The 17,446-nt window shown below is 36.3% G+C and overlaps 1 protein-coding gene across 1 annotated transcript in view; it reads left to right on the top strand.

Moving 5' to 3' along the window:
- The window catches only part of LOC112058425 (inter-alpha-trypsin inhibitor heavy chain H3), a 35,703-nt gene extending 23,006 nt beyond the window's left edge, over window positions 1-12,697 (top strand). The window contains exons 16-25 of the mRNA XM_052881192.1: window positions 1,075-1,221; window positions 2,312-2,344; window positions 3,523-3,684; window positions 4,799-4,831; window positions 5,543-5,575; window positions 6,220-6,255; window positions 6,971-7,015; window positions 10,414-10,604; window positions 11,623-11,786; window positions 12,588-12,697. Of these exons, the coding sequence (XP_052737152.1) occupies window positions 1,075-1,221; window positions 2,312-2,344; window positions 3,523-3,684; window positions 4,799-4,831; window positions 5,543-5,575; window positions 6,220-6,255; window positions 6,971-7,015; window positions 10,414-10,604; window positions 11,623-11,786; window positions 12,588-12,630 (887 nt within the window). The 3' untranslated portion in view covers window positions 12,631-12,697. The remainder of the gene's footprint in view (window positions 1-1,074; window positions 1,222-2,311; window positions 2,345-3,522; window positions 3,685-4,798; window positions 4,832-5,542; window positions 5,576-6,219; window positions 6,256-6,970; window positions 7,016-10,413; window positions 10,605-11,622; window positions 11,787-12,587) is intronic.
- The last annotated feature ends 4,749 nt before the right edge of the window (window positions 12,698-17,446 follow it).

The raw sequence follows: 17,446 nt of genomic DNA, 5'->3' as shown, positions 1-17,446 counted from the left end.
TGTAGAAATTTTCGAAATCATAAATGATGTACCTAATTTTAAGTCTAAATTTACTTTTTTAGGTATTGAAAACAGTCAAACTTATTTCTATTTATCCTAATTAGTCCTTTTTCTCAAAATATAAATCAGAATCCAAAAACGTAAAGCACCTATTTCTGGTAACAAATGTAAATTTTGACAATAGTTTATTATAGTAGCTACATTATAATATAAGTACGGTAAGTTGAAAATTACAGCCGAGGCGATATTGCAGCTGAAGCCGAAGGCGAGAGCTATAGTAAGGAAGCAGAGGCTGTAATCATCAAAGCCCACGTATGTCATACGACGTTTTATAACACATTTGCGAGGAAACACACTTAGAACACACTTTCTGAAAATTAATTTACATCTTTGTTTTCCTTATGATGGCATTTTGATACGTTTTTTTTAGGCAAATACACCAAAACAGCCAGTATTACTAGTAAAGTAAATTAATATTTTTGTGTTTCTGTTACCGATAAATGGTTGTCAAAATTATTAGAATGAAAGGATAAAATGTTTTTTTTTTATTATATTTTATCTCACAAAGTTAATTTTATTCATAAAATGTTGAGCACTTTTCTGACATAAAAACTCTTTGCGAAGATTTAGAAAAGGACCGTTCGTTTTTAGACGGATGTATGGGTTTTATGCTACATTAGTGTGATTACACTAATGTAGCATTGGCACATGTGCATTTTACTTTACATTACGGCACATGTGCGTAATGAGATACATTACGATATTGAAATTGGTGAAATAAACGATACTTTACGAGCAAATGTGTTATAAACGTAAATTTACTGGAAATCAGTGCACAAAGGTCTAGTTGATAGTTTTTACTTACGGGATATTTATCGGAAGGTACAACCTGCTCTCTTGTTAGTAGTTTTACAACTAAAACAAAAGCTACTGAGCCACTCAATCGCGGGAAGGGGAGAGAATTAGAATTAGGGGCTAAGAAAACGAAAACATCGAGTTGCCTATGAGACTCCACGTCCATACTCAAAGGTTAAAAAAATGCTTAGTTTAATAATGACGTATTGTGATTTTTAGGAGCTCCGACCAGTTTTACACCACTCTCAGCTCCGAATGCCCCAGCACCGACCACCCCACGGAGAGCGTTGATGCCAAGCTACTCGTCTGATGCTTACGATACAGATAGATCATTCATAGCAAGTTCTAAATCTAGCGGGTATCCTGGTAAATGAAATTTATTATCACTACTCTTGCTCAAAAACACTGTCATATTACCACGCTAAACAAGCATTTCAGACTCTAGGGGCTAAAGTAATTTTGTTTACTATAAAACGAAAAAGCTTTAATTCGAAAATAATGACCTCTATAAAACGAAGAAGGCTTTATTCGTAAATAGAATCAGTCATAGGTATGTAAGGTCCTAATTGTTTGATTAAAATTTGAAATCGGAACGAAATGCAGCGTTTTTGTCTGTGGAATGCGTAATTTTTTTTTATTTGATTTTTATTGAGTATCAAGCTGCATCTGCAAAAAGAACTTTAACATTGATTACTGTACTGAATTATTCTATTTTCTCGCAATCATGGTGAAAAGTATAGTTTAACACGCGGGGCTAAACCCATTATAAAATCGGTTTTTATTTAGCGGCCCTCGCCTTCCGGCTTGTGCCTTAAACATAAATAATGGGTCTTTTTAGCCCCTTGTATAACAATCTACTACTATAACTTTCTTATTTAATATTTAAATTTGGAGTCAGTTTCAGCGCCTTCTGATACCTAAATACTGATACGTCAATTATTTTTCTAGAAACGCTAACGCTTTGAAACTAACAAAATATATGGAAATGAGAGATCCAATGGGCAACTTAATCACGTGATCTATCGATAGTGAATGTCATTCCCATACATTTTTTTAATTTTCGAAGCGTCTGTAGAAAGAGAATCGAAGTGCCATTTATCTACGGGCCCTGTTACTATGACCAATAATTGCTCACAGCTTTGTCCAGCTGGCATTTTTTTTTTCAATTACTAGTGCATGGAATTATTTTTCTTATACATATCTAATATCCTGTGACGTCCGGTTCCTTTTTCCCGTCCCAGTCTCGTTCCCATCCCGTCCTTGTCGAATCTCGTCCCGTCTTCGTGTTGTACCGTCCTTGTCCCGTCCTTTCATTTCCTATCCTATCCCATTTTATATGGGAAAATGTTTTATTTTTTTTTCTTATAAATTTTTTAATGTTTTTAGATTGCTTTATAATTATTTTATTGTTATATTACCGAACTTACCTAATACATTGCTTGTTTATTTTTTACAGGAAGATTATATGGCATGATGTCAAATAATATTGGTAAGTTATTTCTTACATTTTAATGTAAAATTTCATCATCAGTTTCGACTATTTTCCCACAACATGTTAAAAAAATATATTAATAATAAATGTTAAGTTTATATTTCTTACATTTTAGTGTAAAATTTCATCATCAGTTTCGACTATTTTCCCACAACATGTTAAAAAAAATTCTAAATAAAAAGGTATATTATTTCAATATAAATAATTAATAATAATTATAATATTTTATGTAATTTATATATTATTCAGAGATATTTATATTATAATTGTTACTGCAGATATTATCATTGCTAATATTTAAAAAAAAAAACAGATTATTTTTTTAGACAAATAAAAAAAAACAGGAGAATTTCAATTTGACGCATAAAAGTAAACAAAAGTCAAAATTAATTTTTTTAGGTAGGCTTAGTTTACCCTTTTAAAACGTCAGGTAATGTTATTAGATAATGGTGATAATTAAAGTCGAAAACTTTACGTTCCGGCACATGTGCGTAATGAGATACATTACTATATTGAAATTGGTGAAATAAACGAACGATATTTGACGGCCTCCATGGCGCAGTGGTATGCGCGGTGGATATACAAAACGGAGGTCCTGGGTTCGATCCCCGGCTGGGCCGATTGAGATTTTCTTAATTGGTCCAGGTCTGGCTGGTGGGAGGCTTCGGCCGTGGCTAGTTACCACCCTACCGACAAAGACGTACCGCTAAGCGATTTAGCGTTCCAGTACGATGTCGTGTAGAAACCGAAAAGGGGTGTGGTGATCCTCCTCCTAACAAGTTAGCCTGCTTCCATCTTAGACTGCATCATCACTTACCATCAGGTGAGATTGTAGTCAAGGGCTAACTTGTAAAGTATAAAAAAAAATAAAAAAAAATAATAATAATAATAAAAACATTTACGAGCAAATGTGTTATAAACGTAAATTTACTGGAAAATACTGCACAAAGGTCTAGTGGATAGTTTTTACTTACGGGATATTTATCGGAAGGTACAACCTCCTCTCTTGGTGGTAGTTTTAGAACTAAAACAAAAGCTCAATCACGAGAAGTTGGGAGAATTAGAATTAATTAGGGCTAAGAAAACTAAATCATCGAGTTGCTTATGAGACTCCACGTCCATACTCAAACGTAAAAAAAAAGCTTAGTTTAATAATGACGTATTGTGATTTTTAGGAGCTCCGACCAGTTTTACACCACTCTCAGCTCCGAATGCCCCAGCACCGACCACCCCAGCACCGACCAACCCACGGAGAGCGTTGTTGCCAACCTACTCGTCTGATGCTTACGATACAGATAGATCATTCATAGCAAGTTCTAAATCTAGCGGGTATCCTGGTAAATGAAATTTATTATCACTACTCTTGCTCAAAAACACTGTCATATTACCACGCTAAACAAGCATTTCAGACTCTAGGGGCTAAAGTAATTTTGTTTACTATAAAACGAAAAAGCTTTAATTCGAAAATAATGACCTCTATAAAACGAAGGAGGCTTTATTCGTAAATAGAATCTATCATAGGTATGTAAGGCCTTAATTGTTTGATTAAAGTTTGAAATCGGAACGAAATGCAGCGTTCTTGTCTGTGGAATGCGTATTTTTTTTTTATTTGATTTTTATTGAATAGCAAGCTGCGTCTGCAAAAAGAACTTTAACATTGATTACTGTACTGAATTATTCTATTTTCTCGCAATCATGGTGAAAAGTATAGTTTAACACGCGGGGCTAAACCCATTATAAAATCGGTTTTTATTTAGCGGCCCTCGCCTTCCGGCTTGTGCCTTAAACATAAATAATGGGTCTTTTTAGCCCCTTGTATAACAATCTACTACTATAACTTTCTTATTTAATATTTAAGACATTTGGAGTCAGTTTCAGCGCCTTCTGATACCTTAATACTGATACGTCAATTATTTTTCTACAAACGCTAACGCTTTGAAACTAACAAAATATATGGAAATGAGAGATCCAATGGGCAACTTGATCACGTGATCTATCGATAGTGAATGTCATTCCCATACATTTTTTAATTTTCGAAGCGTCTGTAGAAAGAGAATCGAAGTTCCATTTATCTACGGGCCCTGTTACTATGACCAATAATTGCTCACAGCTTTGTCCAGCTGGCATTTTTTTATTCATTTACTAGTGCATGGAATTATTTTTCTTGTATTATATTTATTATTTTTCTTTGTATATCTAATATCCTGTGACGTCCGGTTCCTTTTTCCCGTCCCAGTATCGTTCCCATCCCGTCCTTGTCGAATCTCGTCCTGTCCTCGTGTTGTTCCGTCCTCGTCCCGTCCTTTCATTTCCTATCCTATCCCATTTTATATGGGAAAATGTTTTATTTTTTTTTCTTATAAATTTTTTAATGTTTTTAGATTGCTTTATAATTATTTTATTGTTATATTACCGAACTTACCTAATACATTGCTTGTTTATTTTTTACAGGAAGATTATATGGCATGATGTCAAATAATATTGGTAAGTTATTTCTTACATTTTAGTGTAAAATTTCATCATCAGTTTCGACTATTTTCCCACAACATGTTAAAAAAATATATTAATAATAAATGTTAAGTTTATATTTCTTACATTTTAGTGTAAAATTTCATCATCAGTTTCGACTATTTTCCCACAACATGTTAAAAAAAATTCTAAATAAAAAGGTATATTATTTCAATATAAATAATTAATAATAATTATAATATTTTATGTAATTTATATATTATTCAGAGATATTTATATTATAATTGTTACTGCAGATATTATCATTGCTAATATTTAAAAAAAAAAACAGATTATTTTTTTAGACAAATAAAAAAAAACAGGAGAATTTCAATTTGACGCATAAAAGTAAACAAAAGTCAAAATTAATTTTTTTAGGTAGGCTTAGTTTACCCTTTTAAAACGTCAGGTAATGTTATTAGATAATGGTGATAATTAAAGTCGAAAACTTTACGTTCCGAATGACGTTGCAGGCGCCCACTAGTACATAATGGGTTTGCAAGAACTTAAACTTAAAATAATAAAAATGATTAGTTATCATTAAGCGTAACGTACGTACCAACTCTATGTTGACTTCCTGGTATGCAGCTTTATAGTTACCTAGTAGGATGCATGTATGCATAATTATATACGAAGCCTTTTTTACTGGGACATTGTGATTACTGATTGTATTTTTTTTCTGTTTAGGTTACGACAATACTTATACTCTTAGCATTGATGGTAAGTGCTCCAACTAATCTATATCTACTAGTATACTTATAATTAACCTGTCACAGGCAATGATCCTACTAATATTATAAACGCGAAAGTTTGTATAGATGTTTGTTTGGATGTTTGATAGTCTTTAACGCCGCTACTACTGAAGCGATTTGACTGAAACTTGAAATGGAAATAGATTTTACTCTGGATTAACACATAGGCTACTTTTATCCCGAAAAAATCCATGGTTTCCCGAGATTTGCGAAAACTGATGTTTTTGATGATAAGAATGTTTGTTACTCTTTCACGCCTCGACTACTGAACCGAATTAATTGAATTGGGTATTGAGATATATTATAGCATGGATTAATACATAGGCTACTTTTTATCCCGGAAATATCTATGGCTTCCGAGGGATTGGTGAAAAACTAAATTGCACTGTCTGGTTTGTTATAAAATACATACTACATAAAAATCCAGTAGACATGTCTTTGAATGTCATCTAATAATCAAATCCTCTAGGTACTATAGGGTGTCGCTAGCCATACAAGACAAAAAACTGAATTCTTCGTAGGTAGTCTGGGAAGACTATAATAGCCTTCCTTCTTAGGGGTAAGGTATTTTTGTTATGGTATTGTTAAATAAATAAAATTTATTTTCTTTAGGTGCACCCGGCAACAATTATTTGTTCACGAAAAACCGTAAGTTTACCTATCCCATTTTTTAGTCACAAAATTATACAAAAAAATTTAGATGAAAGAAGATATAAAATGACATTGAAATGTCCATGTTTGAGAAAGAATACATTATGAAACTTAAGCTAACTTATCCTAATAACTATAAAAATCACAGATCTCCGAAGCACCAGGATGTCACCAACATCAAATCTTAGATAATAGCATAAATAGCTCAAAGGTAAGAGCGGTAAGAGTAAGACATCCAGGTCCCGAATAGTTGGAGGGAAAATGTATTAAATATCACGTGTCTCAAACGGTAAAGGAAAACATCGCGAGAACACCTGCATACCTGAGGGTTTTCTTAAATTGGTGTGAAGTCTGCATCCGCACTGGGCTGGTGGACAATAAGCCTAACCCCTTTCATTCTGAAAGGAGACCCGTGCTCAACAGTTAACCGGATAGAGGTTGTTAATGACAGATTGAGCAAAACGCATAATATATCAGGTGGCCTATTTTGGTTATTTTGGTCTTTAATATTGAACTATTAAAGTTAACATCAAATCAATTGACAAAATGTAATTTGCATATTGTGTGATATCTACTAGTAAGCACCGGATGACAAGTTTACATTGAATCTCAATTTCGTATATGTCAACTAGAAAACATCAAAGATAATGCCTGCTGGACCTCTTTACCAATGGCAACATAATTTTGATTATTTTATATTCGTTTTTTTCAGAGTTTGATTACGATGACAGTTTGATCTCTTCTTTAAACAGTTATGGTAAGTATCTACCAAGATTGTGATTTTTATTGTAAGGAAAATGTAGAATATCCTATTAATTGATTATGAAACACGGCTAAAACTCACGTGATATTACGTCGGAGTATGCCCGACTAGTTTCGAACCCATACGGGGCCCTTAGTCATGAGCTGGTTCTTGCATCGCGGCACGATCCAAACTGCGAAGCGGCTGCGCGACGCGCTGCTGCACGCATTGCGCGCGCGGAGAGGGGTTGAGTGGTGGGGAGTGAAGGTTCCGTTACACTCTCCGACGGTTCATTAATGTCATCTTCATTAGACTCGTCTTCTTGTAAGCAAACCGAACTAATGCTATCTTGTTCCAAGTTTGTTGTATGTGACAATGAAAGAAATAGCGGTTTCCACGCTGTGGGCAGCAACCATCCATGATCCCGATTAAAATTCGGGTGACGACTAATTTCTATCGCTTCACGTATCTTACGAGGTACTAGAAACTTTTCCCTTGACAATACAGAAGCCTTATCAAAACGGATATAATGAGTCGTACCCGAAGCTAGAACATGCTCGGCTATTGCTGAACCGTCCGTGTCCACATTCTTCATGCTCCGTATGTGTTCTTTTACTCTTGTGGTGATGTTACGGCGAGTCTCACCGATGTATGACCTACCACAGTCACACGGAATCTTGTACACCCCGGGCACGTTCAGCGGATTTCTATCCTTAGGCGATCGCAGTATACTCTTCACCAATGCAGGTGGACGAAACCGCGTCACTATGTCAAATCTCCGTTGGAGATAGTGGCTGATTTTGTCCGTCACGCCCTTCACATATGTTAAGTACACTGGTGACCGGTTCACACAGGACGGTTTCCGCCTAGTTGTTGTTTGTGCCCATCTGGAACTCTGACGCCAACTATAGCCATTGTTCTCCAGCGCCTGTCTCACTACTCTTAGTTCGCACTCAATATAGGGTGGGTCACAAAGACTTAGGGCTCGATTTATGAGGCTTCTTGGTACCGACGATATCTGCGATGGATGGTGGTGCGAACTCGCATGGAGATATGTGTTGGTGTGAGTCGGTTTTCGGTACACCGTTGTATGTAATTCACCACCAGACCCCCGGATCACCATCACGTCTAAAAATGGCAGACCGCCCTCTTTTTCTTCCTCTTTCGTAAAATGAACCTTCTCATGTAGACTGTTGAGACACTGGAATATTATGGCCAAATCATCCCTGTTTACAATGGCAAACACATCATCCACATAACGCAGCCAAAAACGCGGTCTATACGTCATTTTATCGACCAACTCGCGTTCCACCCACTCCATAAATATATTGGCCACTACAGGTGCAATCGGCGACCCCATGGCAACACCGTCTATTTGGCTATAATAGTCACCTCGCCACATAAAATAACCACTTTTAAGACAAAACTCACTCAAATCCAAGTAAGCCGATGGTAGTTTTGAATCCGTTATGAAACCCTTAATTAATGAAATTACTTCTTCCACAGGAACATTCGTAAACAAGGACTCCACATCAAAACTCACCATAATCTCTGAGTCACTAATAATTTCATTTTTAATTATATGAACGAAGTGTTTCGAGTCTTTAACAAAACTACTGGTATTGCCTGTAAACGGTTTGAGTAACGTCGCGAGATGTTTTGATGCCAAGTATGTGGGTGAATCAATCTGACTGACAATAGGTCTCAAAGGCCAGTCTGGCTTGTGAATTTTGGGTAAACCATAGATTTTAGGTGAAGTGGGGTTGCAGGGCCGTAACTTTGTAAGCAAATTTTTATCATTAATGGACTGCAAAAGTTTAATAATTTACGTCGCGCAGCCGCTTCGCAGTTTGGATCGTGCCGCGATGCAAGAACCAGCTCATGACTAAGGGTATGGGTTCGAAACTAGTCGGGCATACTCCGACGTAATATCACGTGAGTTTTAGCCGTGTTTCATAATCAATTAATATGAATAACACTCACGATAGTTTAAATTCTAAAATAGAATATCCTAATGTCCACGCCTCATAAAAATTATTAGACACTAGCTGACACCGCGCGGTTTCACCCGCGTGGTTTTCGTTCCCGTAGGAATACGGGGATAATATATAGCTTATACCCTTTCTCGATAAATGGGCTATCTAACACTGAAAGAATTTTTCCAATTGGACCTTCCTGAGATTAGCGCGTTCCTGAGATTAGCGCGTTCAAACAAACAAACAAACTCTTCAGCTTTATAATATTAGTATAGATAATCGACGACGAACTGCTCGGTTGGTCATTTCTTCTCATACTCATAGATATGTGCTCCTTCCAAACTATGGTTATCGTTAACTTGAATATTGACATAATATTAACTGTTGATTGATTGATTGTTGATGCTTAGCTTTATTCTTTCCCTTACGGTTAAAGGCAAGGGTTAAGGTTTCACCCCCTTCAATTTTCATTTTCGCGACATGAAGTATCTTATAAGCTCAGAAATACAGAAATTTCTGTATTCTGAGCTTATACGATAAAACCTTTTTCGTAGTAGGTATGAACTAAAATCGTGCCAAGTTTCATTTGAATTTATCCAGTAGTTTCAGAGTGATATGTTTTTAAGCAATGCTTGTTTTTTTTGTTTTGTTTTTTTAATAGATTAGTGTGGTGATGTCATGATAAAAATGGATTATCTTAATGAAAGAAGCAATAACGCTGATACAAACCATTTGATTAGCCCTCGTCATCAAAAGGGGTGGGTAGTGTATAACAAAAAAAAATACCGACAAACCTCCTGGCAACATATATAGACTATATCTGGCAACAGATAGACAGACATGCCAAACTTATAACACCCCTCTTTTGCGTCCAGGGTTAAAAACTATAAACAGAATGCGTTCCCCAAATTATGTACCTACACTCGGGCTTTTCTGAGTTCAAAATTGAAAATTTTGAAAAACTCCCAGATAGCTTGTAATTATTGATTACTCTCTCTATCAAGTCATCAATATTCTCTTTCAGTCAGTATCCACACCCACTCGAGTATATTTGCAGATATTCGATTGTTCTTCCCAACTCTCATCCCCACAACTTTTAAACGGCTCAACCGATTTTCATCAAACATGTCTCAAACATTCACACAGACGTCACCACTTAATACAAAATAACTACATTTCAATAGCTCAATACGCTCGGGAGCTATGGTGCAACAGACAGACAGACAGATATGCCAAACTTAAAACACCCCTCTTTTGTGTCGGGGGTTAAAAACTAAAAACAGAATGCTGTCCTCAAATTATGTACACTCAATACTTCACAGCGCCTAGTCTACCAGTTTATCACAGTCAATCAATTAACATGTCAAAATATAAAAAAATATGTAACTTTTATTCTATTAAAAATAAGTGTTTAAATGTTTTTTTTTGTTTCATCAGTCACCGAAACTATAGTTCCCCCTACCACCACCACCAGAACTAAGACACAAGCTCCAATTACTTCAAGAAGCAATTATAACCTCGAAGGCTATAGCTGGACGTCTTCACTCCTCAACGCCAGCGCTGGAGCTCTTGCTGTGCGAGGAACAAACGGCGAACAAGTGTTTCTGAAGCTCACCACAGATATTAACGTAAGTACATGGTGTTAGCGTCGTAAGTCCAGTGGATAGCATATCTGGCTTGGGACCACAAAGTTCTGGGTTAAAGTCCTGGGTTGGACCATGAAAGACTAAGAAATTTTCAGTAAAAATTCTCATCCTGGAGTTGGAAAGTTAGTGGTGTTTAACCTCGGTGAGCATGTCTTTAACCTTGGACGTTGAAAAAAGGGCATGGTGGGCTGAAGTTCCATATAGCCCTCTAGCATACGGAGGGAGGCCTGGCACCGTAATAGGGTGTTAAATAGCCGATGATTGACATATTGTGAATGTAAATATAGTAAGGCAAAAGTGTTATTTTTGTTTTTTAATGCAGCCTGGTTGCAAAGCAAATCATTTAAGAGTAGTTTTCAAATTATGTTTTATCAGAACATATTATCTACTATCTGTCTTGTATTGAAAAAAAAGTTGTTATCTTGGCATTTTATTTCGTTTTTACTCTCCATAAGAAACTTCTTTGCCCCTTAATCATCATTATCAACCCATATTCGGCACGAGCTTGAGTCTCCTCTCAGAATTAACAAAGATATTTGTAAATTTGTTTGAACGCCCATACAATTCTAACGATCTCTTAATAGCCATGACGTCAATTCTTTGTGCCATTTGGTATGAAGTGATCCGTGACAGCGCCGCCGCAAATTACTCTTTAGACCTCTATAAACCCCAAAGGAATGATTTCAGATATCCTGTTATTTCTACAGAATTGCTTTACTATTAGCATACTCTTAATTTAATAATGGTGCTTAGTTCGAAGAGCCGATAGATGTTGGGGTCCCAAGGTGCTGAAATGGCGACCCCGCACCGGAAAGTGCAGTGTTGATCGACCCCCCACTAGGTGGACCGAGGACATCAAACGGATTGCAGGAAACCGCTGGATGCTGACGGCTCAAGACCGTTGTGTTTGGAGGTCATCCACGTCTATCGGCTGATAATGATGACTTTTAATTTATATACTATTTAAAAAAACTGTCATCATCCCTATTTCTTTGAACAGCCTCCAGTAGCAGTGAGCGGAGACGTCGCGTGCTCGAACAGCACGTACGCAGTCGACACGAGCGACGAGACGGGCAGCGTGTGCGTCTACGTCACGCGGTGCTACGCCGCACGCAGCATTACTGCCGACGACTATCAGAACAGCTACTGCGTTGTCAACAACAGGTATTGTAAGGCTGCCTGTCCACCAGAGTGGAGCAAGGGAGCGCGGCGGAGAATCAGACGGATGCGGAGCGGAGTTGGGTACTGTGTCTGTCCACCGGAGCGGAACGAGGCTGCGGAGCGAAGCGACTTCCCAAAGAAACTTCCCCGCTCCGGTTACTGTTTTATATGAATTTTTAAACTAACTCGCAAGTCCCTGTCCACTTAAGAAGAGCGGAGATTTTGTGCAATCCTATTGGTTAGTATTTCTCCGTTTATCGGCTCCGCTGTCTCGCTCCACTTCGGTGGAATGGCAGCCTTATACTGCGTTAAAGAAGTCCGAAATTGCGCCCACTTTTAGAAAACTTTCAGAACAATACGATAATATTAGTAGGAAGTAGGACTATGACATTAACCATTGGAGATTTTCGGAAAATTGGCCTCATGAGATCTTTTTATATGGTCAATTTTCAGCTTTCGTATGGAAACTGGGTTTCTTCTTTTAGTACTTTATTATAGTATTATCATAAATCTTAGAAATATAAAATGTTTTCTAATGATAAAAATTCAATCAATGTTTTCATAAATTGTTTTCAAGGGTTGTCCACTTATTATATCTATTCATTAACTAAAATTAAAATTTAAACCTCAACTTTCTTTACTGAAAATTAGACCTAATAACTACTACTTAAAGTTTACTATGCTTTGAAGAAAGAGGTTTAAATTTTAATCCATATTTTTAATTTTTTAAGACCTTATTTACTAAATATGAGTAGGTATTTATTTAATCGCTCAATTATAACTTTGATACTTATATTGTTTCAGATACGCTGGTATTTGCTGCCCAGAAGACAAAGTTATGTTTTAGCTATTCATATTTAAATATAGTTAATTTTATTTTTAAATAAAGTTTAATAAATTCATGTAACTATTTTTTTTTCACCCATTGTTATTTAATTGACGTGGATACGTCTTTAAAATTGCTTCCAAAATGGGGTGCATTCCAAAAAACGAATGTACGAATATCAGGGGATACAGTTTGTTATTGCAGCTACGTAAATATCATATCTATGCAAAATATAATTACACCATTGGATAGCTGAAAAATCACGGATTTTTATACGCTAGGGTAAAATGCTACAATACGCCCCACTTTTAAGTAAAGCGCAATAAAATAACCTCTAAATAAATCTAATCGTATATTTTATAAGATATGTAACAAACAGTTTATAAACTACAAAATGGCACCTTAGTTTGGTAAAAAATCCTTATACACTAGCTAAAAATACAATTTTTGTAAAACCTTAGATAGGGCGTTTTGTAATGCTATGAGTTGATAATATGCCTCACGTCTAGTACAAAATGCCCCACTGTAATTATATGCAAAAAATAAACAATTTCTTAAACTATACCTAAGCTAAATAACTGAAAATGAACAATTATTATAAGTCTTTGTAGTTACATTGAGATCAAATTCTTAATCACCATAATAATTTTATATAGTATATTTAAGTAGCATAGTATCTACTTATTTATTTGGGTTCTTAGACAGCCTCCTGCTTAGCTTTTCTACCACAAACATTGCATAAAGGATTGATTGTACTTTGTGCAAAATTAATGCATTCAAGATGTACATGATAAACATCTTATAATCCTCTTTAGAAGTCGTACAATAATCTGTGCACTCAACGCACCTATTCTGTTCATCATCAGAAATATCTTTATTAGAAGAACTCTTATAAGTTTGTTTATTATTATTGCTTTCTGATGATGATGAGTTATTCACTTTTTTTTTTGTCGCTTTTTCCTTTCCTTCATATTTTTTTCTGGATATTTTCTTGAGACGTCCACACTACAGCATTTTGTTTTTGTTTAACATCATTACTGTTAACTTAGGTATGGGGAGTAAATTTTAGTCAACAATTTCGTTGGAGTTTGTTCTGCAGATCCTGATGGTATATCAGGACATTTTTTAAATTGTTTTTTCAAATGCAGTATTTGCTGTGCATATATCTTTTTCTGGTATAGTGGTCGGTTCATACGGGTAGATCCCACAGGACTTTAAAGCAGCAATACCGTTGGACATACGAGCCGCCTTTCCCTAAGCTTTACCTATTAGTTTGGCTATCCCTCTGAAAAAACACATAGACTCTTGAGTGGAACTTTCAGCTTTTCTGTTAACAGATGTCTTTTAAGTGTTCTTGATGGTATTTTGTACACTCGTTGACTACTATATCCTCGCTGCGTACTTTATACATACTTTTTCTTTGATAATTACGCGGCATCTGTAAAAATATTTAATATTATAAATATTTTTGTGATGGGGCGTATAGTACTATTTTAATCGAGGCATTTTGTAAATTTATGATTACAAAACGCCCCAGTCACATGATAGACGCCGTGAAGGTTATTCACTCCAAGTAATACGACAAACGAAAGGTAATTTACACTAAAAAACATATTTGCAAGCAAAATCTGATTAAAATAAATGGTGTCACAATTTAAATGAATTTGTATAGTACTCACCGCAATATGTTCCGAAGCACTTTACAAAAGATTTAGATTTTTTTCCTAATAAATCGCAATTATCACGTCTAACCGGTAGCCATGTTTTCGGGCGACTGTCATGGGGGTGAAACTTCCACACAGTTCGCTTACGTAAAATATTTTTTATGAAGTGCTGCCTTCCAGCGCTCACGGTACAAAAACTTAAGCGAAGTTTTCTCAGGCACAATATAGATGGCACGCATGAAGCACATTATTTGATTAAAATCACTCCTGTTCAGACTATGAAAGTTTAAAAAAATATAGTTTCAAATATGACAGTTTAGCTGTCTTTGAATTTTTTCTGTTGTTGCTATAGTGATGTTAATGTTATGTCAATAAAAAGTCAGCACACAATCGGGATCAGAGTTTAATTTAAAACATGGTGACAGTGGTGAACGAAAAATATTAAAATAAGATGTAATCGGTACAAATAAGTGTTTATAATGGGTATTACTTGTGGATTTGGTGTGCATAGTGAATAATTAACCATGGAACATGCTCGACCACCATCGGAATTATGCTCAGAAGGCAGCCCGGTGTGTCGCGAAACGGCGTGGCGAAAATGTCGCCAGCAATTTTACGAATTCTTAAAGGTGACCAGTGTGTAGACGTTATCAGTGGTTATTTATAATCATAAACGTCAATATTCATAGTTGGTGCACTAATGTTATCAGGCTGCTGAAGTGCATTAAGATATTTTCATAATCACAAAAGAAAAAATAAATTGTTGAATAATAAGAATCTTCTTTTCTTTCTTTGATTAAAAATCCTTGAATATTTGAAGGATTATTGCAATTTGTTTTCTTATTTCTATATATTTATAAAATTTGGCTATTTTAAATATTTGGGTACATTAGTATTATATAGTGAAATAGGTGATTTTATAAATATTATGTTTATGTTAAATTTTTTTCATTAATAATTCCTATATAAGAATTAAGGAAAACAAACAGCAATAGTCATACAACTAAAATATAGATTGTACTCGTAGAGAGAACGCCATCTATGGGTAGCCTATTAATATAATTAGAATGCGCCATCTAGTGATCACGGTACATAACTTTTTTAAACCGAAATGAGAGTTGCGTATCTATCTCAATATATAATGTATCATCTATGGCGACTGTCGCGCGACCGTTCGTGTCACTGCTTGTCTGATATCTGTATTTGTGTGTGTGTAGGCGCAGTGGGGCTTATTGTCAACTGGGGCGTATTGTAGCGTTTTACCCTAAATTAAAATTCTGATAATTCATATGCAGTGGAGAGGGCTGATAATTTGAGGTCATTTTGTCGGTTTTCAATATTTCCAGTTAGTATAACTTTGGACTTATAGAAGCTACAACTTTCATTTAAAGCAGATATGGAGCTTAGGGTTAATGAGGGTTGGTGACCTTAGGCTTAGGCCGAAGGCCAGGTTACGCTACTCCACGGCAAGAGAAAAATTACGCGCGCGGCCGGAGTTCGCTTTAGTAAAATGCCAATTCAAAGCTATAGCCAGAGTCTAGACTACAATTCCACGGCCAAAGACTTGAGTACGCTACGCCACTGCTGGAGCGTAGTAATTACCTAAAATATTTAGGTAAATCCCCGGCTAAAAACCAGTCAGGTGAAGTGACGGCTGGAGAACAGTTAAACGCGCGGCCTCAGGCCACGCGTATGTGCTTAAGTAAGATACCCAGCCAAACCTTGGGCAGGCGGAGTCACGGCTGGAGGAGAGTAACGCGCACGGCCACATGGCGTGCACGGCTACGCTAAATTCCGGTCTGACTTAGGCAAAATACCCGGCCGAAGCCCGTGCAGAAGCAGTCACGGCCGGGTCACGTGCGCAGCCCGAGGCCTGGCTTATTTTGTCTTTAACTGTCCAGTCTAAGTCTAGCCTAGCCACTGACCCTCATTGAAGCAACGTGGTAAACTTCATATCTCCTCTTTTATCAAAAAAGAGGCCTGGTCCTGTAGTAAATATATCCTCCGGCCGCGCGCGTAACTGCCCTCTGGAGTGGCTAAGCGTAACCATGCGCGCTCTCAAGCCGCGCACGTAACTGACTTTGGGTGTGCTTTGGCTGGGGATTTCAATTATGTATAGGTACTCGTATTGTACCAACTACGTATTCACGTACAGCCATTTTTGTCATCCAAATTTGTAGCGTTTGTACATTTAATTTCTAATTAAAATAAAACAATCATCATAATCATTAACAACCCATGTTCGGCTCACTTTAAGCATGAGTCTCCTCTCAGAATACGAGGGGTCAGGCTTAGTCCACCACGCTGGCCTAATACGGATTGCCAAACTTCACATACGTAGAGAAGTAACAACATTCTTGGGTATGCAGGTTTCCTCACGATATTTTTCCTTCACCGTTTGTGACACGTGATATTTAAATTGAATGCACATAATTAAAATGCAATAGTTGGACGTGCATGCCCCGGACCGGATTCGAACCTACGCCCTCCGAAATTGAATACTATACTGAAAATACCTCGTATATAACAAGAATAAGAAGATTAAGGACCAGGTTTAAAGGTCAGGACGTCATTGTAATTTTATACTGAGTATTTCAAATAAACATTTCTTATTATTATTATATATTGGGTCGTTTTAGCCTTGTATAATAATCTACTAATTCTTCTCATCTATATCTATACTAATATGTAAAGCTAAAGAGTTTGTTTGTTAGTTTTTTTGATTGAACGCTCTAAAAACAAGCTTGTTTTTTTAACCTTAAAACTACATAAACATGTGAGTCAGTTTCAAGTTAAATTATAAGCATCAAAGAACAAAACGCTAAAAGCGAACGCTTGTGATAAACATTATAACTATTGGGTATATTAGATTGGTAACCTAAGGTCAACCCATAACCGTGTTGGGATTTTCTCTTCCTTATCTAGTTAATGGCAGTAAAGTCCCGAATGCAATGGTTCAAATAATTTAAAGTTTTGTGATCGAAATGTAACTAATTTAATAAAATTCACAAATATTACTGAGACGAGCAGCGTGACGTCAGGAATGTGTATTCAGCAATGAAAATCTTCGTATAGTTCCAACAAAGTGTATTATCACCAACAAAGATCGCGCTCGACTGACTACCAGACGACAAAATAATTACCGACTATGACTCAAACAGTTTTACAATTCA

The sequence above is a fragment of the Bicyclus anynana genome, chromosome 4 (genome assembly GCF_947172395.1).
Source record: "Bicyclus anynana chromosome 4, ilBicAnyn1.1, whole genome shotgun sequence".
Taxonomy (NCBI): Eukaryota; Metazoa; Arthropoda; class Insecta; order Lepidoptera; family Nymphalidae; genus Bicyclus; species Bicyclus anynana.
Note: the sequence above shows the minus strand (reverse complement) of the source record. Positions and strands in the feature narration are given on the sequence as shown.